The sequence below is a fragment of the Acomys russatus genome, chromosome 23, assembly GCF_903995435.1.
Source record: "Acomys russatus chromosome 23, mAcoRus1.1, whole genome shotgun sequence".
In the NCBI taxonomy this organism is placed as follows: Eukaryota; Metazoa; Chordata; class Mammalia; order Rodentia; family Muridae; genus Acomys; species Acomys russatus.
Genome location: NC_067159.1, coordinates 43601962 through 43625282, shown reverse-complemented (window position 1 = coordinate 43625282; position 23321 = coordinate 43601962). Strand labels below are relative to the sequence as shown.

General features: G+C 43.6%; 2 protein-coding genes across 3 annotated transcripts in view; both read right to left on the bottom strand.

Moving 5' to 3' along the window:
• Kyat3 (kynurenine aminotransferase 3) overlaps positions 1-4613 on the bottom strand; it is a 44953-nt gene extending 40340 nt beyond the window's left edge. Inside the window, exon 1 of one of the 2 annotated variants that reach the window (XM_051165973.1) lies at positions 4497-4613. The gene's annotated coding sequence lies outside the window, so the exon portion shown is untranslated. The remainder of the gene's footprint in view (positions 1-4496) is intronic. The other variant, XM_051165974.1, reaches the window with a different exon arrangement.
• A 6364-nt stretch (positions 4614-10977) lies between these two features.
• LOC127206639 (guanylate-binding protein 1-like) lies at positions 10978-22729 on the bottom strand. The gene is made up of 11 exons (XM_051165979.1): positions 22564-22729; positions 19909-20118; positions 18756-18883; positions 17892-18001; positions 17454-17650; positions 16449-16691; positions 15407-15687; positions 14645-14857; positions 13841-13943; positions 13440-13633; positions 10978-11716 (listed from the first exon to the last, which is right to left on the bottom strand). Exons 2-11 carry the CDS (start codon positions 20096-20098, stop codon positions 11600-11602), a joined length of 1776 nt encoding a protein of 591 aa, XP_051021936.1. The 5' UTR covers positions 20099-20118; positions 22564-22729; the 3' UTR covers positions 10978-11599.
• Positions 22730-23321: the final 592 nt, after the last annotated feature.

Here is a 23321-nt window from a genome sequence, read left to right as displayed (position 1 = left end):
ACACCCTAAAACAAAAGAAACACCCTAAAGCCACTTCTCCTTGGGTTCCCTCTTTGAGTGTGTCTGTAGTTTAATACTCAGCATTTCCTATGCATTGTGTTGTCTTCCTGGTGCTCTGCTATTCTCAAATAAATACCAGTATTCTTTTGAGAAATTTCCTCAAATCCATTGATGTCTTGATGTTGACAATACTTAAATACTGTAAACTGGAGATTTGTGAAGATATTCTAAATTAAATTATAAGGCTTTTAGGCAAAGTATGCACTCCTTTAATCCAGCACTCTGGAGGCAGAGACAGGTAGATCTCTGTGATTTCCTGGTCTGCATAGTGAGACTCTGTCTCAACAATAACAACAACAATAACAAAATACAGTCTTCGATTCCATCATGAACAAGACATTTAAGTAAATAAAAAGAAGTTTCAATATCCAGAATAGATCATTTTAGGAACCAGTCAAATTTTGGAATCATGCAGTCATGTGGGTAACAGTCACTAGTAGTAAAAACACAATTTACTACTATTACTACTATCACCACTATTTTGGTTTTTTGAGCCAGGGTTCTCTGGCTGTCCTAGACTCTTTGGAGACCAGGCTGGCCCTGAACTCACAGAAATCCACCTGCCTCTGCCTCCCAAGAGTGCTAGGATTAAAGGCGTGCACCACCATGGCCTGCTTAAGAAGAGACTTTATAATCTGGGCCTCGAGGGCAGTGTCTGCAATCCTAGCTACTCCAAAGAGTGAAGCTGAAGAATCAGAACACTCATCCCCTCAGTGTCTAAAGTTTTGAGACAGGGTCTAATGTGGTCCAGCCTGGCCTTCAACTTCCTATGTAGCAGATGCTAGCCTTGAACTCCTGATCCTCCTGTTTTGAATTCCAAAGGGATGGAATTGCAGGCTTGTGCCACTACACCTGGCTTCTTCAAACAGGTTCTTTGGCAATTGGTAGATGCTAGCAGGTCCTTGACAAACAACGAGAGGCTATGAGTCTTAGGTAAAATTTGAAGATGGGCCTTTCCCAGACAACTATTTCAGTAGTCCCCAGTGACATAAGAAGAATGCATTGGGAACTGAGTCTGTACCTGTAGGGAAATCATTTAGTCTCAGGAAAACATAGGGAGGTCTAGGCAATGAAACTTCATGGCTGTTCTACTTGGGCTTGGAAAGAAATCCCAGCAAACCGAGCCCACTGAGACTGTTCCCCCTGAATGCATTATAAAGTAGCACCTAACCATCCAGGAAGTCTCAGACTAGGAAGGGTGGGGCTACAGCTCACTGTACTTGAGGGCACACATTAGGACCGGAGGAGGAATTTGCGCACATGAGGACAAGACTTGCATATGCAAATGCTGATGCTTCGCCTATCCAAGCCCAGCTCATGTGATCTCTAGTTCCTTCAAACCTAGGACCATACGTAGGCTAAGCAAAGCTCTCTAGAATTCTTATCAACATTCCTAGTTCTTTCTTTTCTGGTTTTTTTTTTTCCGAGACAGAATTTCTCTGTGTAGCCTTAGCTGTCTGGGACTCGCTCTATAGATCAGGCTGGCCTCGAACTCACAGAGTTCCGCCTACCTCTGCTTCCCTGAGTGCTGGGATTCCAGGTGTGCACCACCACGCACAGCTCCCAGTTCTTATCTTAATTGAAGCGCAGTCAAACTAAATTGTCTCCAACTCCTTAGGTAGCCTCAGGCTAACCTTGATGACACCCTTGCCCTCCGGAGTAGCTGGTATTGGCTTATCTAGCCCCATTGGTTTTTTGATTTGTGAAGCACTGCTTTGACAATTAAATATAGTGTGTTTCCAACTTGCTAGAAATAATCGAACTTTTTCCATCCTATTATTGTCAAATTGACTTATTGGCTTTTCAACCACCAAGGGGACAAACCCACTGTATTCAGTTACAGATTCTGAGACAGAGAAGCAAGCTAGCTTTCCTGTTTGTTTATTTTTGAGACAAGGTCTTGTGTAGCCTAGGTGGGTAGCTGAGATGACTGAACTCCTGATCCTCTGGCCTTAACTGCCCAAATGGGATTACAGGCCTATGTCATGACCCCTGGATGGCTTTTGCTTTTTAAATAAACACAATTAACACTGTTTATTGATATTCACTAATAAACTAAATAAACTGATACATTCGGATGCCATGACACGGGAAGAAAAGCCAGGAGTGGTGGTGCATGCCTTTAATGCCAGCACTTGGGAGGCAGAGGCAGGGGGATTGCTACGAGTTAAAAAAAAAAAAGAAACTGCAAGAAAAAAGGTAAGCTTTTGGGTTTTCTCTAAGTGCAAAGGTGCTCATAGAAAACCAGAAAAGTGCGAATCAGGGTGACCCAGCCACACCTATATTCCGATCATATGATCAACAGAAAAATCAAACTGTCATTTTACCATCTCTAGAGTGGACTGATTCAGAAGGAGACTGTGGGCAACCTATAGACTCAAGGTTGGTGAATTATTGAAGGAAAAACGCAAATCTCAAAGGTAGGCAAAGCATTCAAAACTCGTTTTAAAATGGTGAAAGTTTGGTGCTCTAAACTTAACCATTCAAACTAGCAAGTTACAAACCTGTCCCACATGAGGGAGACATACATGAAGAATAGTTAGAGTGTTAGTAACTTGAAAAAGTCCCGAGTCTTGGGGTTAGCTGCAGCTCAAGAAAGATCATCAGAGACAACCCCTCAAAGGGCTAGTGCTAGTGAGGAGGTCCCTGTTTTCACCACATACCACACTGTTAGTGTGCTTCTAGAATGTTTATAAAGTTCACTAATTGCAACAGACGGAGGTGAATAAGGACAAAGAGGCGGTCAAAGCCCTTTGAAGACAGGAAGATAAGAAAAACCAAAGTGTATCAGCATTGGTGGTAAGAGGAACCACTGAAAAACGGCTGTAATGCTGTGTGCAAGTGGGATCCGTTTAATAATACATTTCTCACAAGAGAAGCTGTATGTATGGCTGCCTGCAGCAGGTGTAGAGACCAAACCAACACCATTTTGTGTTCAGGGCCTGAGCACCTGCCCCCCACCCTCCCCCAGTTTCCAGGGAGAGCCATAAACATATAGCTAGCAACCATTCCTAGGAGCTTGCATCCGGGGCCAACCAGAGTTACAGGTCAGTGACCAGAACAAACGAAAAATTAGCCCCTGCAGTCTGGCCCTGGTCCCCTCACTTAGCCTTGGTCCCTCAGCCAATCAGCTTAAAGGACAATTTTCCTGTACCCCTCTGACCTATCATGTAACAGCAAGGCTGTTCCCCTAGCACAAGGGTCTGCCATCTTCCCTCATCAAGAGAGGGCTGGTGATCCAGGCTCTGAGCTTGACTAATAAACGAGACCCTGTGTAATTTGCATTTGGCTGATTTCTGGTGGTCTTTGGGGGTTTTCACAACTTGGGCATTACACAGGAATTAGGACAAGCACACAGGCAAAATTTAACAGATTTGCCCGGGTGTGGTGGCGCACGCCTTTAATCCCAGCACTCGGGAGGCAGAGGCAGGCGGATCGCTGTGAGTTCGAGGTCAGCCTGGTTTACAAAGTGAGTCCAGGGCAGCCAAGGCTACACAGAGCAACCCTGTCTCGAAACACACACACACACACACACACACACACACACACACACAGGCCCCCCAAAAAACAGATTTACAGGCTGCGGTTGTGAGGTAGCTTCCCCTGTGTCACCTACCCACGTTGTGGTGAGATGGCCGCCGGTGTAACGTGGAGTGGAGGCTGTGCCAAACCATGGCTGGAGGCTCGGATCTGCACCAATGCTCGGCCTTCACGCACCACTGGTAAGATTGCTTTGTCTTTTTTTGTTTTTGTTTTTGTTTTGTTTTCGAGACAAGTTTCTCTGTTTAGCCTTGGCTGTCCTGGATTCACTTTGTAGGCCCAGCTGGCTTCCAACTCACATCGATCCACCTGCCTTTGCCTCTCGAGTGCTGGGATATAAAAGGCGTGCCTTGCACCACCACGCCCCCACAGGCTTTAGTCTTTTGAAAAAATAAACTCACCCTTAACTGCTTCTTTAGTTTTCCTTTTCAACCTTGAACTTTCGCTTACCCGGGCTGGGGAGGTAACTCAATTATTAGGGTGCGCCTGCCTATCTGGATAAAGCTCTGGGTTCCAACCAGTAGCGGTGATGGGTAGTGCACACCTATAATCCTAGCACTGGGAAGTGGGGACAGGAGAATTAACAAATTCAAGATCGTCCTCTGCTATATACCTACTTAGAGAACAAGAGACTGCTTCGAAAAACAAACAGATGCGTTCTAAGTACCTCAAATTACACAATCAAGAGCAAAAGGGACAGGAGAGGACTGGGATTTAGTATCTCGGAGCCCTTCGAGCCCTTCCTTTTCCAAATAAAATCTCATCAACCCAAGGTCCGACCGAGAGCCTCGCAAGGACGCTTCTCCAGCCCGCCCCACCTCCCTTTGGCTACGAGCTCCGCAGACTCAGCATGCCGCAGTCCGTGTCACCACAGACCAAATTCCGCGCCCACTCACCTCCTTCTCCTGGTTCGAAGGAGCTCCTGGTTTCAGTCCGGAGGTCGCAAAGTGGTGAGAGGGGAGCGTCCGGGGCAAAAGGTACTTTTCTGATGCAAGGTGCTATAGGGAATTCAGTGGTGGGTGAGGGGGCGTGGTGGAGGCGGTGCTTGCCTCTGGCCGGTGATTGGCTCCAGCATCAAGGTTAAGGGTACGGATCGCCTGAGGTTTCCCCAATCCCGGAGCGCACGGTGATGAGCGAAGCACCGAAGGCGTGGCCTTGGTTGCAAATCCAGGCTGAAATGGGTGTGTAGGATTGGAGCTCGACGGATTTGTCAGGGTGGGTAAATCTTGGCTGCTTGGACTCTGAGCGGCTTCCGGTGAGAGACTTTGGAAGATGTTCAAGATGCCGGCGTGTGCAGTGTGCAGAACGACTTGCAGGTGTCTATTTGTCCCTTTTGGAGTAAAAGGGGACGGAATCTTCCCTTCGGAACTGTAAAGAGATGCCGGACCTAATGAGCCAAGGCGAGAGGAAAGCCGGAAGACTAGGGCAGCGAAGGGACCTAGGGGAAAAGGAAGAGCCCTTTGTGGGGAGGGTGGGGGTGGTGAAAAGCGAGTTTCTGTGAAGAGCCCAGCTTGGGGTTCAGTTTTCTTCTTCTTGGTTTTGAAGAAGTTGAGGTGGTGGAGGGCATGAGGGTGGCTGGGCGCTGTAAGCAAGCCTGGAGTGAAGAGCAGAAGCAGGCTTTGGTTGGTTGCCCCGTCCTTGGCATAAGGAGCCGTTTCTGTGTTTTGACATGATCATTAAATGAGGTCCTTGTAAGCAAGGGCACCAGGGAGGCCACGCAACTGACCGACGACCGACCCATAGGGTAGAAAGAAGATTTTTTTTTTTTTATCATAGATGAGAGAGAGAGGGAGAGGGAGAGGGGGAGGGGGAATAGCCAGAGGCCTTTGGGTAAGTCCAGAGCAATCATGACTATCTCTCCAGGAAGAGAGGAGGACTGTCTCTCTCTCTCTGGAGTAGAGGGAAGAGCAGAAACAGGAAAAACCTCGTGAGTTATAAAAGAAAACTGGTAGCTGCAGGTGTGTGTGTGTGTGTGTGTGTGTGTGTGTGTGTGTGTGTGTGTTCGTGTTCCTGTGAACCTTAGGCTAGAAGGAAAAGGGACTTGAGGGTCCTGTGGCTTTGCACCATGTATCTCAATAGGCAAGCCGCACTCCCTGTCACACAGGTTTCACAGGTCCACGAGGGATGATGACAGTGAATGTTTGTCTCCCTGCCAGCAGTGCTATAGCCCAGCTTGAGCTGAGCCAGTCAGTGGGTTTGTCCATTTTGGAGGTTATTGGAGTTCTCCCCCTTGGACCTAAAGCTCATGATTATCTCGGGACAGCTTATCTGCAGTTGGTGTTCTGTTCATGTTGCTGTGGTTGGCCTGGGAAATACCATCATGCCATCGTTTTGCTGAGGGTTTTTAAAGGCTAAGTGGCTGCTTGGTTGCTTTCCTTTCTCCTTCTGTCTTTCATGTACAACCATTACAATAAACTGCTAGCTTGTTATTTCAAAGCATGCGGTATGTGTTATGAGCACTGTGTTCCTAGTTTCTACTATAACTAGACTGCCCACATGCTGAAATACTACCTTTCTCGTTTCTTCGATTTGAGATTTCCTTACTAGTTTAAATGTAATATTGGTGGCTGCAGCCCTCTTGAAGCACTATATAGAATCTATATGTTGAAGATCTTTGAGATAGAATCTCACCATGCAACCCCTTGACTGTTTTCATTATTTAGCCCAAGTTGCTCCCAAACTCTGAGAAACCCGTCTGTGTCTGCCTTCAGAGTGCCAAGGGATACAGGCATTCAAATGCTTGTTCAGCTTGCACGTTGAAAGCACTGCTTTCTAGCTAGACAGTAGTAGTGATTTTGGCGTATTTTAAATGTTTCTAAAGCCTTAACAGAAATTGTGCATTTAGCCCCAGGAAAGTTGCTAAGTTTGCTCTGTATCTTCGTGTCTCCATCCACTTACATTTTCTCTGGGTTGAAAGCAATTTAATTGCTAGCATTTGCTACTTAACTAGTCAATCACCCTCAATTTTTTTTTTCCCAATAGGGAAAATGAGCTTTGACTCTACAAATCATCATGATAGGAAAAGTGATTGAAAGTGTGGGTTGTTTATGTAACCAGAATAATCAAAACTGTCCTTGGAAAAAGTTCAACATAGCCTTGCAGACATGCATTCACTACACAGCTTCCAAACAAGCATCAGAAAATGTAAACTGAGGCAAGCATCTGCTTGCTGGTGGGAGCTGCTGTTCGATGATGAGGTGCCCAGTTTCCTTCTCTTTGTGACTTTGCCTTCGGAACTCTTGGCCCACATCCATAAAGGCACGTGTAAACTTTGCAGGGATGCTCTCTAACAGGGCTGTAGGGTCTCAGGCCTAGAGACTGTCCGTGAAGGCTTCCTTCTTGCTCCCCCTGTCTGTCATGCTGTGCAACGACCTTCTGGCGTTACTATTGTCCCAAAGTCACTGTTTCAGGCTACTTGCACCCTTGCACCCTTGTGCCCTGAGGCAGTGTGAGTACCTAAGCCAACTCAGGTTCCCTGAATTCTTAAAGAGTGGATGATGATCAAACGCTTTGTGTAAAGTAAAGCAGAAATAAGGCCATACTCCTGAAATGCTCCTGTGATGTTTAGTAATCCAGCCGTAAACACTGAGGGAGAAGCATCAGAACATGCAGTTTAGATGACACAGAACTCACGTTTAAAGCTTTGCATGAAGCATTCTGTGTGGCAGGAACTCTTTAAGCTCTGACGGTGCTGTGCTGAACAACAGGGATCCTGTGTTAGGGGAGTATGCACAATGTTAACACTCACAGGTAGTAATGAAAGTGATAGCCACTAGATGGCGCACGTTGCTGCCTGAATTTCACGGATGTAATTGGTGCTTTGAATCCGGTAATGCTGTTCAGTTTGGATAGATTCGGTAGGATTTCACTCTTCTCATGCCTTACCTCCTATTTTGGATTCTTTTCTTCGTGCTCCTTTTTTTCTACTGCTTATCTGGCCAGAGAATATGTTTAAGACTTACTGAGGAGATTTGATCACACACTGTACCAGCGCAGCTCCTTTCTAGATCAGAAAGAGCCTCCTCGCTCTTTCTAAGGCATTTCGGTGTTTTTTTGTTTGTTTGTTTTGTTTTATTTTTTTTGTGAATGTTTGTTTATTATCTTTCTTCATGATGAGACAGTTTCCTACTTCCCAGTTCTTTTAAAAATAATTACTTAATTCTATGTGTAAGAGGCTTTTGTCTGCACATGTACATGCTTGGTGCCCACGGAGGTCTGAAGAAGTCGTCAGAGCCCCTGGAACTGGTGTTACGGATGGTTGTAAGCCATCACATGGGCTCTGGGACTCAAACCCAGGTCCCCTGGAAGATCAGCCAGTGTGCTTAACTCCTGAGCCATCTAGCTAGCTAGCCCCTACTTCCCAATTCTTGTAAGTATTGAACAAAGAGTTGAATAGTCCCTGTAGTTTAGGCAGTTGTGGTTGTCACGTGATCTTACCTAAGTTCCCAGGGAGACTTGCGCACCGTCTCAGTCAGGTATAGGTCCTTGGGGTCGGGAGTTCTTGAAGTGTCAGTGGGCAGACGATAGGCGAAGTGACAAATAGACCAACTCAGAGTTAGATTGAATCTGAGTCTGAGTGTATTTAGGAGACAAGCAAGCCAGGGTTATATACATATTTTAAAACGGGGGTGTACACTCGTGGTTACATTATTTTTTATACAATTTAAAAATACAGAAGGAAGTGTAATTATGTTGTCATCAATATTGAACAGCCATTTATAAGTCATTAGATTGGTATCAGTGTATGTGTTTTTTTTTTCAAAGGTCAATTTTAAAAAAAATTATGTCAAACATCTATGAGTCAAGACAGTTTTTTTTTTTTTACCTCATCTGTCACTATCTGGAGTTTTACTCAAATTTTTATTTGTAAGTCATAATATGAACTATGATTAATTTTTAGTCATGTTTTTATTAACAAGTGGAACGGAACTTAGTGGTAAACTTGACTGAATGACCCTTGGCTGTAGTTTTAAGTAAAGGGTCGCCTAGCAACACAGTTACGTCTGAAAAGTTTTTTTTTCACAAGGAAAATAAAAACAAAGACAGAAAGAGAAAACATTTAGAAAAACAGTCAGGGACTTCCCAAAACAGTTAGTGCTGTAATCAGTTACCGTTGGCAGAAACATCAGACCCTATGAGTAGGGGTCATCGCCTCGCTTCTGTGGCAACGTGGGTCACACAGACTCCACTGGAGGGGTTGCGACAGTTTTGGACCTAAGCTGGGAACATCTCTGAAATAAAATTGGGAGAATGTGTGTGCCACTTCTTTTAGGTTCTCGTCTCCTCTGTGCTTTCCTTTATTATGGGATGGCAGGAAAGTGTTTGGCATTGTGATTTTTTGGGCCACAATTCTTTCCTTTCTATTGGGATGAAAGGCTGATACAAGTTGCTAGACCTATTTTGGTGTCCACTGAGACCTAGCTCTTGTGGGACACACACACCCTTGCTACTGCAGCACCACCATCCCAGCAAGGACTACCTATAGAAGGAGGATCTGACTCAGCTTCACAGAGACTGGGTGCTGGGTAAGAATTATGTGCTAGTCCGTTATTCTGAGAATCGAGGATCGTGAGTTATCCTGCCCATCTCTGCTTTCAGAGCGGTTTTTAGCATTGACATTTCATGTGTTTGCTGGGTTTGCAGCTAGCTATTTCACTTTTTCTGTAGTTATTGTAAATTTTGATTCCTAGTTGCTCATTATTTGTACATAATAATGATTGGAGTTTGTTTTTTTGTTTGTTGACTAAGTTAGGTGTGTGTGTGTGTGTGTGTGTGTGTGTGTGTGTGTGTGTGTGTGTATAAAATGTGTGCTGTCTGTGTTTCCAGTGAGCATGTTCATGCTATATAACAAGAATCTATCTCAAAACAACAACAACAATACCACAACAAACATCAACCACACCCCAACCCCAAGCAAATAAAACACAAGAGGAGGATACTTGCACCACTATGGGGGTTGTTTTATTATTCATGGGTGCCATGTCAGGATTTTTATGTAGCTATTTGTGGAACCCAGCATTTTGTTTTGTCTTCTTTAGCTTTCAGTGTAGTGGATTACATGTTTTTGCTCCAGCCTTTATTTTTAGGATAAATCCTGCCTAACGTAAGTAAATTGTTTTGGTAACGTCCTGGATTTTGTTGGTTGATATTTTTTTCTAGAGTTTTGCATCTAAGTTCATGAAGGGTGTTGATCTGTGGGTTTCTCTGATTTGTACTATTTTTTTTTTTTTTGGTTGACTTTATCATTAAGGCAATCTTGCTCTCATAGCACTGTAGAATTTATATGATTTCCTCTTTACATGCACAGTAAGAGAAAGTCTTCTGGATATGGAGAAATATATATACATATATATATCTTGAGCAGTTATAATTCAAGTGACCTCTTTTACCCTAGAAGAGTGTGAGTTAGTAAATCGATTACCAACTCAACAAGATCGGGACTCACCCAGGGCACACACCTCCAGGCATGCCTGTGAGGGAATTTCTACATTAGGTTAATGGAGTGCAGAGAACTACCCTATCTGTGGAAAGACAATATCATAAGTTGGAGTTTCAGGCCGACTACACAGAAGTTGATTTGGCCCCCAGCACTCATCTATTTCTGTCTCCTCCATGTGGATGCAGAGTGACTGGTGTCCTCACATCCCTGCCACCATATCCCACCATAACGCACAGCCCCCTGAAACTGTGAGTCAAAATAGTCCCATCCTTCCTTCAGTTGCCTTGGCCAGGGATTTTGTTGCAGCAACCAGGGAAGTGACAAATACAGTGAGTTTTACTTTTATGCTTTCTTCACAAATTAGTTGATTTATCTGACCTGTTAATGTTATGTACATAGAGTTGTCAGAATGCTTATTTTAGAAATGCTCTTTGTTGATCGCATACTGTTTATGTTTTCATGGCATATATTCATGTATATGGTGTGGTGCCATGGGAGGACATTTTCATATAGGTATCATGTATGTTTATCATGCCTACATTTTCCCTACTCTTCTCTTTATGCCTCCTCCCTAGACAGTTTCACTTTGACTTTCATGTAATATATACGTACACAATTTTATCTATATACAGACTTGGAGCTACATATTATAGAAAACATGTTTTTCTTTCTGAGACTTATTTAACTTGCTTAACTAAGAATTGTTCAAAATGGGAAATACGGGGAAAAGAACCTTTATTCTGCTTAGGGAAAATCAACAGGATTTCAACTCTAACTGCTAATGATCGGAAATGAGTAGCGTAAGTTTATGCCTTTGATATCTACAGACTGTCCTTCACAATGTAGCATCCATCTTTAAAGCTGCATACCTTGTGCTTGATTGTCATCATGTTGGAATGCAATCCAGTGACAACCGTTAAAGTTTGGAAATGTCAATCTACATGACCTGGACTAATTCTTTCTTCATTGTTTGCCCTTCTTCTTCATCTCATAGATCTGTGATCCAGCTCTTTGTCATGCTAATGGCGTCTTCAGTCTTCCTGAGGATATTATATATTAGGGTTCTAGATCTCCAGGCAAGAGGCATTATTTATGATGAAGTGTGTTGATAGGGCTATTCATTACCAGTCTTCATAAATCACTGCCACTCAGCAAAGATTGAGCACCTTTGAAATGATGGAGAACTTTACTTTGTCTCCAGTAAGGGGTGAAGCTATCTCTGTCCTTCAGACCCATCACACCCTGGACACCTTGATTCCTTTATGTGGCAGGATTTAAGAGTGAGCTTAGTGTCTGCTTGTCTCCTGGAGATCATCTGGAAAAGTGGCTTTCTTCAGAGCAGTCTGTTGATCCCTCTCCCACGGCAGAGAACCAATGACATTCTTTGCATACAATCTTATAGGAAGATAAACATGAGTTCAATGATCTCAGTGCACATCTGTGCAGATTTCTAGTTTTCTGACACAGGACCCATTTATTATCAACTGAAGTGACACTTGTTCCCAATTCTATAGCCTGCTCAGCTCTGCTTTAGTGGCAGGACGGTGGATGCTGCTCTTCTTAAAACTTTAGCTTATACCATTTGCGCTTTGGTTTCCTGTTCTGGAGACAAATCATTTCATCTTGCATTTTTTTTATCTCCTTCTGGTATCCCTCTGTTAGTAGCTGGACCTGTTCCTAAAATGTGACAAGTAGAGACCATTAATCTTTGCACTGAGTTGATTCCTATGTTCTGTGTAGTTTTGGTAATAATTTACTTCTATTATTTAATTTCTTAATATTTTCTCTATTTGCATTTACCCTGTTTTTATTCATATGTAAACTTTGATATGCAGAGAAGGGTTTCCTTTTCTTCCCCCTTTTGACATTTTAACCTCCTCTTTTCAAAGTATGCTTTTTCTTGGGCAGCAGTGCTCACTTCTTTTGGGGGTTCTTTTTAGTTAAGAAACAGTTTCATTAGCTGGGCTGTGGTGGCACACATCTCTAATCTCAGCACTCACGGAGGCAGAGGCAGACGGATATCTGTGAGTTTGAGGCCAGCCTGGTCTACAGAGTGAGTTTCAGGACAGCCAAGGCTACACAGAGAAAGCCTGTCTTGAATAAAGAAAAAGAAAGAAAGAAAAGAAACAGTTCCATCGATGGACCTAGGTTCTTGTCATTGATTACCCCCTCTTTAGTTATCCATAGCCACTGTAGGTAATCTTAGTCATGTGTTTGGCTTCAAATTTTAGCATTGTAGACTTTACTACATCCCTACTCACGTCTTATGTACATATGCACCTGGGTTCTGAAAATCTGACCAAGGCTCTGTATCTTGGTCTCAGAAATTTAGTCTAGGGTCTGAGGGATGGCTCTGCATTAACACGCCTGTTGCACACACATGAGGACCTGATACCCATGTAAATGTAGGTGCAGACCCTGGTTAATGTACACCAGGCTGGGGAGGTAGATATAGCAGATCCCTGAATCTCACTGGCCAGCCAGGCTAGCCCCATCAATGAGAAAATCTGTCTCAAAAACTATGGTGGAGAGTGATGGAGGAATAATTGAAGATCTCTGGCTTTCACATGCATGTTCACACATGAAGAAACAGTAACATGGGGTTAGAGAGATGGCTCAGAGGTTAAGAGTGCTATCTGCTCTTTCAGAGATCATGAGTTCAATTCCCAGCAACTGATTGGTGCCTCACAACCATCTGTACCTGGATCTGATGCTCGCTTCTGGCCTGAAGGTATACATGCAGAGAGAGCACTCACAGAAAATAAATCTTTAAGAAGAAAAAAAAAAACACTAGTATACACCATCATGTATGGAAGAGAGGGGGAGGGGGCAGGAGGGGGCAGGAGGAGGAGAAGGGGGCAGGAGGAGGAGGAGAAGAAGAAGAAGAAGAAGAAGAAGAAGAAATAATTTAGTGTAAGAGTCTGCAACTTGGTAGCCAGGGTGACAGATGATATCAAGAAAATCAGAGTCCCAGACTGAAGACAAAGAATTTCCACATCCAGTTCATGGCTAAGCACAAATTGGGAGCACAGAAAGAAAAATAGGAAAAAGAAAGGACAGTTTACCACATAGTTGTTGGCGTGAGCAGTTCCTCTATTCAGAAACAGTCTGAGGAATAAACTCATAGCAGGTGAGGAAGAACAACTCCCATTGTGGATTCCACTATGGGAAGGAGCTGAGATACTTTTACAGTTGTAAATAGTGTGTACAGTCTAGAATTCAATGTTGACATCAGCTCAGGTGTCTCACAACCACCTAATACTCCAGCTCTAGAAGATCCAGCTCCCTCTTCTGGTCTTTATAGATGGTGCATGCACACATGCAAACACACACACACACACACACACACACCTTTTTTTTTTTAAATGAAGAGAAATAGAAGGTGGTGCAATTGAAATACCTCAAATTTGAGCTTAAAGATCCTCGCTTGCTCCTCCAACTCCTGGGCCTGTTCCTGCTTTGTCTTCTCAGTCAACTGTTCCACATGCTCCTGGTAACTCTTCTCTTTCTCCTTTGCCAACTGATTATTCTTCTCCTGCATCTCCGCCAGTTGTTTTGAGGCAGCCTCTGCAGCTTCAGCTTTCACACGCTCCACTGCGAAAGGAAGCGAGGAGGAAGGTGAACATGTTATTGCTCTCTTCTTCCTCACATGCTGCACTGTGACTGCTGACTTCATAGTGTCCATGTCTGACGTCAGCCAGCAAGACGCAGCTTTGTTCTTTCAGCTCTGGTTTATTGTCATAGGATACAAGTTATTAATCGTTTCACGGGTCATAGTCCTTTAACTTGTGCCTCACTCACCTTCAATTTGCTTTTCCTTTTCTGTCAGAGTCTGGTCTGTCTGTAGAATTGCATCAGCCACATCCTCCTTGGACTGTAAAAATGTCTTGAGAGCTTCTTCAGCCTATGAGTGGAGAGGACGCAAGGTTAGCAGCAGGAATGACCACAAAGTTTTGTGCCTGTCACCCTATTGATCTTTCCTCTAATGACATCTCCTGGTGCCAGGAATCTCAGTCAGAGAAGCAGGCACAGGATCCAGGCTGGACCCTGCTGAGGAATGTCTTTTATTGGAGGCCTGTGCTAGAAAACAAAGACTCTCTTTTTAAACTGAGGGATCTAACTTTGGGGTTAATGGTGCTGACGTCACAGGTGCCATGAGTTTGCTGAAGGCTTAATCCCTCATGGACAGCAAAGAGATCAGAGGAAATGAGAAAGGGAAGGAAGTGTGGGGCTGGGAAAGAGTGATGGACAGAAAGACACAGAATGATATCACATGAAGTTTTCTTTGAAAGCTAGTTTAAGCCCAGATGCCTGAATTGTAAGTATTGTTTATGGGGTTGTCATTGAGTCATTTGCAACAAAGATGCCAGCTGAAACACAGGGTGGCAGTCATACTGGTGGCTAACGTGGTAAGTTTGAACTCAGTTGTTGAGTGCACAGTCTCTGGTGAGTAAGCAGGACATATCCAGTATGATAACCTTCACGTATGCGATATGTAAGGGGTATGCCCGGAGTGCAAACAGGAAGACCCTGCCTCTGCGATGCCTGGGGTCATACTGCAGTCTGAAGGTAAGCAACTTCCCAGAACCACGTAAGAGTGATTACCTGCACCCCCTTTCTGGGTTCCTCATAGTACTTTTTCTTCAACTTCTCTCTCTTCTGGATAAAAAGACTGTAACCCCCAGGTTTAGAATAAACCCCCTGCTTCACATCTTCTTCCAGTGCACTGAAAATTTCCTGAAGCAGAGCTGAGCAGTGGTCTAAGGATGCCTGTACATTCTTCTTACAGAATTCCTCCCGTTTTGTTTCCAATTTGGTCTTTAGTGAAAAATGAAAAAAAAAAAAAAAAAAAAAAAAAAAAGAACCCTGAGTTTAGAATTACTGGGAACATTTCTCAAAACAAAAACAAACATAAATCCCCAGACAAACAATGGAAAACTTATACGCCCTGACTTTAGCTACATCCCTTCCTACGATGCCATCTTTTTACTGACGCTATCTTTGCTCCTTGACAGTGAAGTTCACAGCAAAGATGTACGTCTTTAGAAGTAATCTGGTTTTCAGACTGGGCCAAAGGAGACACATGGAATTAACATGGATCATCTTGAAGCAGTCAGCAGAAGCACCAATTACATCTCTGTACTTAATTCAGCAAAGGAGAATATTACTAACTTATTCCTGAAGGGAGAGATATTTTTAAAAGCCTTGAACTTATTATAATCCATCTTTTCTGATTATTGTGATTAGTAATAAGCAACTGTCACTATTTTAAAATCCAGTAACAGTTGCCTCCTTCAAACACCCATCTCATTATTTCCTCAAAGCCTTCAAAAATCTAAGCCCAGGTAAACTTGAAAGTAAAATTACCCCTAATTCTGATTGGAACACTTGATCAATATCTTTGAAGGAATTGTCCATGAAGATCTTGATGGCTTCTCTCTCACAGGTCCTGTGCAGGTCCAGCAATTCTTGGAGGGTCTCTGTGGGCAGCTGCACCCTCTGGCTCATCTGCTGCTCATAGTAGGTGATGGCCTTTTGTACTGCGGATGAGTTCTCTATCTTGGACAAAGCCAGGACAGCATTCTCCATGCAGGGCAGACCCCCACTGCTGATGGTGTTCACATAGGTTGTCACCAAACTCTTTAGTCCTATAATGGGGAAACAGGTGACAGTATTTGCTACAGATGGATGGAGACATGTCTACTCTGTGTAATTCTGTCATTCTGTCAGTCATTGATGCCTTAAAGCATCAGTGTCCTTAGCATCATGTGGAAGATTGACATCCCAGCCTCTACCTCATGTTGCTAGAATTAGACTCACCTTTTGGCAAAATCCTCACATAAGGGGTCTGCAACCCCAAAGGCTAAGAATGTTGGATGGAGATGACATGGACCTGAGCCTATGGAATGTTTATGTTCATTTTAACGCAAGCACCATGAGAATAGGCTCCATACATCTCTCAGGCTTGTCACCAACAAGCATTTTATGTCCATTCAGTATAAAACATGCTCCCCTATTCAGAAATTCTCCACCAGGCTGATTAGAATAAGTAGCATTGCCCAAGGGAACTTTCTGTGTGCACTACTGTGACAATGACCAGCTCCATGTAGATTTCATTGAACTTAGACTTAAATGTCAAAAATCGTACTTGTTTAGTGGCTATCTTATTGGTGAACTCATGTCCATTGTGCTTGGGTAAGTTAAAAGCTTTTTTTTTTCCCCACTTGCCCCCTTTTTGTCTTTTCCCATCAAGAAAATCTGATAAACAAAACCTATTATAAATACTAGCACCATGTACAGCTCATCACTACAGTGGTGACAGCTGAACGGTTCTTCAAAGCTAAGGAGGTTATTGCTGTCTCCTGTACTGTGGCCTAAGCAGTGAGCAGAAGGACAGGAAGGGACTCACGTGGTCCATTGACCTTGAGGCCTCCTGAAAGAGTTTTAACCTCGGAGCAGCTGAACACATAGGAACAGAACTGCGCCACTTGTTCCACAAAGCTGGGATCCAGGTCTTGATCCTGCAGCGATTCTAGCTGGTTGAGCTGCTTCCCGTGAGCTGGCCGCTCAAAGACAAAGCATTTCTTCTTTGGGAAGAACTTGCGGATGCAGAGCCGAGGCATATTAAACTGTTTTTCTTTTTGACTGATGCCTAGATGGAACAAAGAATAGAGTTTTCAGCCAGCATTTGGAAGATGACTATATATTCTTTAATTTGGTCACGTGAGCTTTTGGAATGCTGGAAATTGAAGCAGGAGGATTAAAGTTGAGGCCAGCCTGGGTCGCTAGTAAGACCATGAAAACACAAAACAAGAAGAATGGAGTATAGGGCAGGAAGCAGGGGTGTGTGTGTGTGTGTGTGTGTGTGTGTGTGTGTGTGTGTGTGTGTGTGTGCGCACGCGCGCGCGTGTGTGTGTGCTGTCTGTATTAAGCATTTTCAGTCTTGGAAAAGCCTAAATGCTCTCAGGAATGTTAAGCTTCTCAGGAATGGGAGCATCAATTCCACCTAGTGTAGCTGGACTGTGTGCATAGACAACATGTAAAGCTGTGTGTACAGCGTCATTTGATTGCCACAGACTTCTGACAGTCCAACAGCCACACTATTCCTGCAGTTGGACAAGGATACTTGTAACACTTCATTCTCCTTCCCCCAACACCCAAATATATATTCATTGTATACAATATTCTGCATTCTGGCCTAAAAACCAGTCCAAAGCATGAAGGATGAATTAAATGAAAATGAAAAGGTGGAAGACAGAAAAATTTGTCCTTAAGACAAAAGAGAAGATGCCTAACTCAGTCTGATAAACCGTGTACTAAGCATCACTTACTATTAGTAGCCAGCTAGAAGCAACAGGAACTCCAGGTATAAGATAACTGTAGATAGAAAACCTGAATTCTCAGTGTCTCTCACCTTGAAGAAGCCTCAGGGAATTCTGTAGGTATTCATCTGCCGAGATAGGTTCCCCGTTTACTTTCAGCTCCAGAGAGAAGTCTCTCAGAGTCCATACAAAGTCTGGGAAGAAGCTCACAAACTCAGCTGAATTCTCCAGGTCATCATCGTCAGGGGACGATCTGGTTTGGATTCTGTCTGTCAGCTCTGTCACATAGCTGAGCAGCTAATTAAGGAATGTGTGTGCAACAGCACGGCACCCACCTAAGCCCCAGGGTCCCTACCCCACATTAGTTGCTCTTCATCTCGAACCCTAGCTCAAACCTTCATTTGCCCATTTCCTAACCTTAGTGTGAACACTGTCGCTGCATACACTTGAGTTACGTTTGTTTTATGCTGTGTTAAGGAAGATCCAGAGTCATGGAGCTATGTCCTGCAGGTAGGTCTGACTTAGGATACTGCAGCTGGTCCAGCGCCTGCTGGTTGATGGCCCCCATGCTGTTGTACACAAAAGTGCTGCTTAGAAGTATAGCCAGGGCGAAGATCCAGCAGTCATTCTCAGGGTCACCCTGGAAGTCAGAACACATGGGTGTCAGGAGTATGTTTTGTTCTTATGTCACTTTTCATGTCAGTAGTGGCAAAACAGACTCAATGAGAGGTGATTTTTAGCCTTAAAAAAAAAAAAACAAAACCAAACAATTTATTGTGATCTACGCAAACTACAAAAGAAACAAAAATCCTCCAGATGCTGTTCGCAACACTTGTGGGGTGAGTGTTCTTTGGTTTCTGGATTCATTTGTGATGATTCTCACTAGTGCTGCTTAGCTGTTGTTAGTGTTTCAGCTCTGCAGAATAACACTCTGCTGTCCTATGGCACAGTCTTGTGACTAGTTACCTCCTCTTTGTTGGCTAATGTGACCGCATGTTACATGAGTAAAAATTGAAAAGATTGCTACGATGGAGTTCAGACTCTTATTGAAGGACTAGGTCCACTGAGAAGAGTTGGTGGGTAAAGCGTGCTTACTGCCCAGCCTTACAGCACAAGTTCAATTCCCAGAACTCACACAGTCGAAAAGAGAAATGACTTCACACATTGTCCTCTAATCTCTACATGTGCACTGTAGCACACACATGTACCATGGCACATGCACACATGCACAAGCTCACACACACACACACACACACACACACACACACACACGCCCCACCAAAGCCCCAGAGAGAAATACACACACAAATACAAAATAAAAGGTTTTAGAATGACAGAAGGCAGTGTAAGTATTCAGAGATGAGGGCTGAATTGCCAAGTGAGCTCATTCTTACTTTCTCCACGTCTCCCAGGCCCTCAGTGTCGAGCAGAACCAGGGTGTGGTCTGTCTTCTGGGAATGCGGCACACACCACATCCAGATACCCTTGGTGTGAGACTGCACGGTGGAGCCCAGAGAGAAGCCTGCGAACCACAGGGGAAAGGAGGAATGAGACACTTATCACCAGGGCTCCCAGAAAGTGATAATAAGAGTGGAAGTGAATTGGGAAGTTGGCTCAGTTGTTCCATGTGCTTGCTGCTCCTGCAGAGAACCAGAGTTCAGCTCTTAGCATCTACACACAAAGCAGTTCACGACTGTCTATAACTCCAGTTTCAGGGAACCTTATGCCTCCTTCTGGCATCTTTCTTTAGTGCCATACACAGACCCAGATACTTAAAAATAATTATAAAGATCAATCATTTTAAAATAATGTATTTAATTTTATTTTATGTGCATTTCTGTGAGGGTGTTAGATCCCTTGGAACTGGAGTTACAGACAGTTGTGAGTGCCATGTGGGTGCTGGGAATTGAACCCAGGCCCTTTGGAAGAACCGATAGTACCTTAACCAGTGAGCCATCTCTCCAGCCCCTAAAGATAAATCTAATAATTTATAATAATAATATATATATATATATATATATATACTGCAGATAGAATTTTTAAGCATTAAAGACACATTTTCCAAGTTATTGACTTTTTATTTGTTATCGATCTGTTTGTTATCCCTCCAGCTTTTCCAAACTGTACCTTACTCCATCACAACTGAAACAGGAACAAGACAGTTGCCCGAAAGACACATTTTTAATGCCTTAAAGCTAATTAATATTTAGATTAAATTATCCTTATTACTTCCTTTCTTCATCTAGGAAAGGAACAATTTGTGGTTTCAAAAGAAGATGTATGTAGTGACGCAGGCATGTAATCAGCACTCAGGAGGCTGAGGCAAGAGAATCGTGATGAGGTCAGGCTGCACTGAGCTAAGGACCTGCTTGAGTTGTATCATGGCCTTGTCTCAAAATTGGAAGCAAGCAGACAGAGCAACAGTCACAACAACAATGATCCCAACTTCCCACTGTGACTGGAAGATTAACTTCTGCACACTCTCCTGTGAGCAGAGGATGTGAGACCTCACAGGGGACCCAGCACAGCTCTGTTGGTGGCACTCACCTGTATTCTTCCCAGCCAGCTTATTCATCAAGTAGGATTTGCCTGTGCGGTAGAGGCCCACAATCGCCACCACCACCACTGGCTTCTGGATGGCAGACAGGATGCTCAGGGCTTCCTGGTTGGCTATCAGCTGTCCTTTCACATTCTTAATGAGGCACACAGGGCCAGGCATGTCGATATCTGAGGCCATCGTGCAGGCTTGTTTCCTGTCTATATATAAAGAAATAAGATTAACTAGAAATTTATTCTTTCACTCAGAATTAACTTTCACTCAGAAGGTAGCATTGTGAAACTCTGGGGGAAAAAAAACCTCAACAATGTTGTATACATGGAGACATAGCTGAGAGAGAACCTGCAAAAGATTTAGAATGTTATAAATGCTATTAAAGAATTTTATTTATAATGTCAGTGACAAGACTTTAATGTTCTCACAACACAAATATTCTAATTAATTTTGTATAGAAAATTGTTCTTATTTAAGATTTTACACCAGACATGAAATTGAAAATAAAATCAGATTTAGAGAAATTATCTTATATTGCAACTTATTTAATAAATCAAATATGTATTTTTCATTAGCTTATAATTACAATGACTAAGCTGAGCATGGTGACGCATGCCTTTAATCCTAGCACTCCAGAGGCAGAGGCAGGTGGATCTCTGTGAGTTCAAGGGCAGCCTGGATGTCCAGGACATCCAGGGCTATAGAGAGAAACCCTGTCTGGAAAAACAAAATCAAAACAAAACAATTACAATGACTAAAGGACCCCAGGAGTTAATGATTTATTGTTTAATGTGTATCCTTACAATAATTTCTAGAGATTAAAATATAGTCCTTGTGTCTATCTGGCAGTTATATGCATTTCTTGGCCATGATTTCTAGAGAGTATGAAATGTATTCCTTCTATCTGTCTGAGCAATTATCCTCAAGTCATGACCATGAGCCTCTATCCACAGAATTAATCACATTGCCCTCCTAGCAAGAGGACCAATATAATGTGTGTTTTGCAAAATTTATAAAAATATATCACAGCAACCCTTCCAAGGACACAGTTGCACAAGTGCTGTGCCCTGAAACTTAGACTGCTAATAAGCAAAGGAGCCTAAACCCAGAGAAGGTCTGAGTGGTGCAGTGCAGATTCTGGATGTTGCACACAAGTGGGATGCTAATAGCAAAAAAATCAGGGAGCTGGACAAGACTCCTAGAAAGTGGTTCAAAGAACTGACTTCCTGCCATTCTCCTTCAGGGTCTCTGCTTTGTTTTCCCTTTGGTGGAGAAGACAAAGGAGAGGTGCAGAAGAGGAGGAGGAGGAGAAGAAGGAGGAGCACTAGGGTCAGAGGGGAGCCGCTGACCAGGCAGATGGAAGTTATTAGTTAAGAGTGTGATGTGTGAGAAAGATGCCTGCGCTAGGATTCTGGTTCCCAGAAGGAAGGAATAATAAATAGCCTGAGGGCCTGGAGTTGGGGGACCAGATAAGCAGACACTGTGTTTAATCTTCTCTGCAGGGGGATTTTCTAGAGCAAGCCCACCGCTACAAGGTAGGGGTCAAATCCTGCCGGGGGAGTGTTAAGAAGTAAGTGGGCATGAGGGATGAGCGTGAGGGAGGAAATTCAAGCAGCAGCCAAGTTTAGATGTGTGATGTCCTGTCCTGCCCTGTCCTTTGTTTTTCCACTCTGGGACTCAGCTGTGACCTGTGGTTCCCAGAAAGCAGTCACAAGTGTGCCAGTGAACCTACAAGCCTGAGTGATTGGAATTTGTATGTGAGCATGGAAAGCTGGAGTGCTGCAAAGTCTGGAGGGAAGTTTTCCTAGGTTATCTTTAGCTGCGTCCATGGCCACTCATTTGCCGTCTCTGTGCTTGATCTAAGCTCCTGTGGCTATCAGTTAAAATACTTTCTAGAATATACAGAGACCCCGAGCCCTCATCACCTCAAAGACTATCATCAGAAAGCTTGTAGCAAACTCGCCTATTTTGCCACAGCCTGCTTGCTCTGTGACCCCAATAATGTATTTTAAAAGTATCCTGACTTATGACTCTTTGTTCTGTTGCTATAGAAACTTCTGGAAACTTAAGAGTTGGGAAGTAGTGTGTGAGGTTAGCTGACTTTGTGATCCTGGGTCATATACAGCTCTACAACAGACCTTCTCTCTTATTCCCTGTTTTTTTTTTTTTTTTTTTTTTTTTACATCAACACAACATTTCCTCTCTTTGTCCTTCACTGAGGAGGTGGCTGTCCACCCTGCCTCTCCTTCTATTCCCCCATATGAAAGTCAGCCCCAGGCAGTGCAACTGAGTCAGCTCCTTCACTGACTGTGGTCCTTTAACTGTGTCCCTGTCAGCAGAGACAGTGTGGACAGAGAAAGACAGTCCAAATGTATGTCCTTCCTGCCCGGTTTCGGCCACATGGCTGCTGGTCTCTAACTCAAAACGAGTTTAGTGGTTGCTCTTATAGACCAGCCTCCCTGATAATACCACTCATGGATTCATCTGCTGCTGTGCTCCAGCACATGCTCAGGAGCAGACTTTTCTGGCCACAGTAGTTCTAAAGAAAATGAATTCACCTTCAAAAATGCCTTTTCATCCTGGTCCCATGTTTCTAGAAGGACCTCCCCAGACCTAGCAGGAACCCCAGGAAAACAAGTGCCCCTTCTTACCTGCTCTCGCTGCTCACTGTGTGTGGACAGGCTCTGACACTTGTTTTTATTTCCTCTTTCAACCCTGGGAAACTTTCTGGATTTCCCCAAGTGAGCAAATGCTATAAAGCACTGTAACTTTCACAGTGTGTTGAAGGACTGGGAAACTGAAACCGTTTGATCACGGAAATGAACTAACAATGGTGTAAAAACTTTATGAGCTGTGTTTCCAGAAGGGTTTGTCAGGACTTCCCATCTAGGACTTTCAATTTTGGTTCAAAGAGCTCTTGAACCCATTTGTTGTTTAAGCCATACCACAAGAGGGAGCCCAACCCTGGCACTGCATGGAGAGCCAGGAACCAGAGGCTGTCTAGACCAGAGACCCAGAACCAAACACAAGCAACCAAAACAAACAACAAACAAACAAAAACAAACACTCATGTGATACAGAATGTATCTTAAAGTATAAATTCTGAAAATTACAGACTAACAGTGAAATTACATATTCTCCTAGAGGTGCAGAAAGTGAGGGGAGCAATATGTCTTCCAACCTCCTAGGATCCACCGCTGGGTTCTTAGGCTCTGTCTGGTGAGGTGGTGGGGTCCTTTTTCATACACATGTCCCAGTCTCAATGCTGATGTCTGCTCATGATTGCATATCTCAAATGTCACAGCAACCATTGCCCCATGGATTCACAGGAACAAAGACAGAGGTAGACCCTATCGGTCATCAAATTATAGCATCTGTGTGAGCTTCATTGAGGCACCTTGACTCCTAA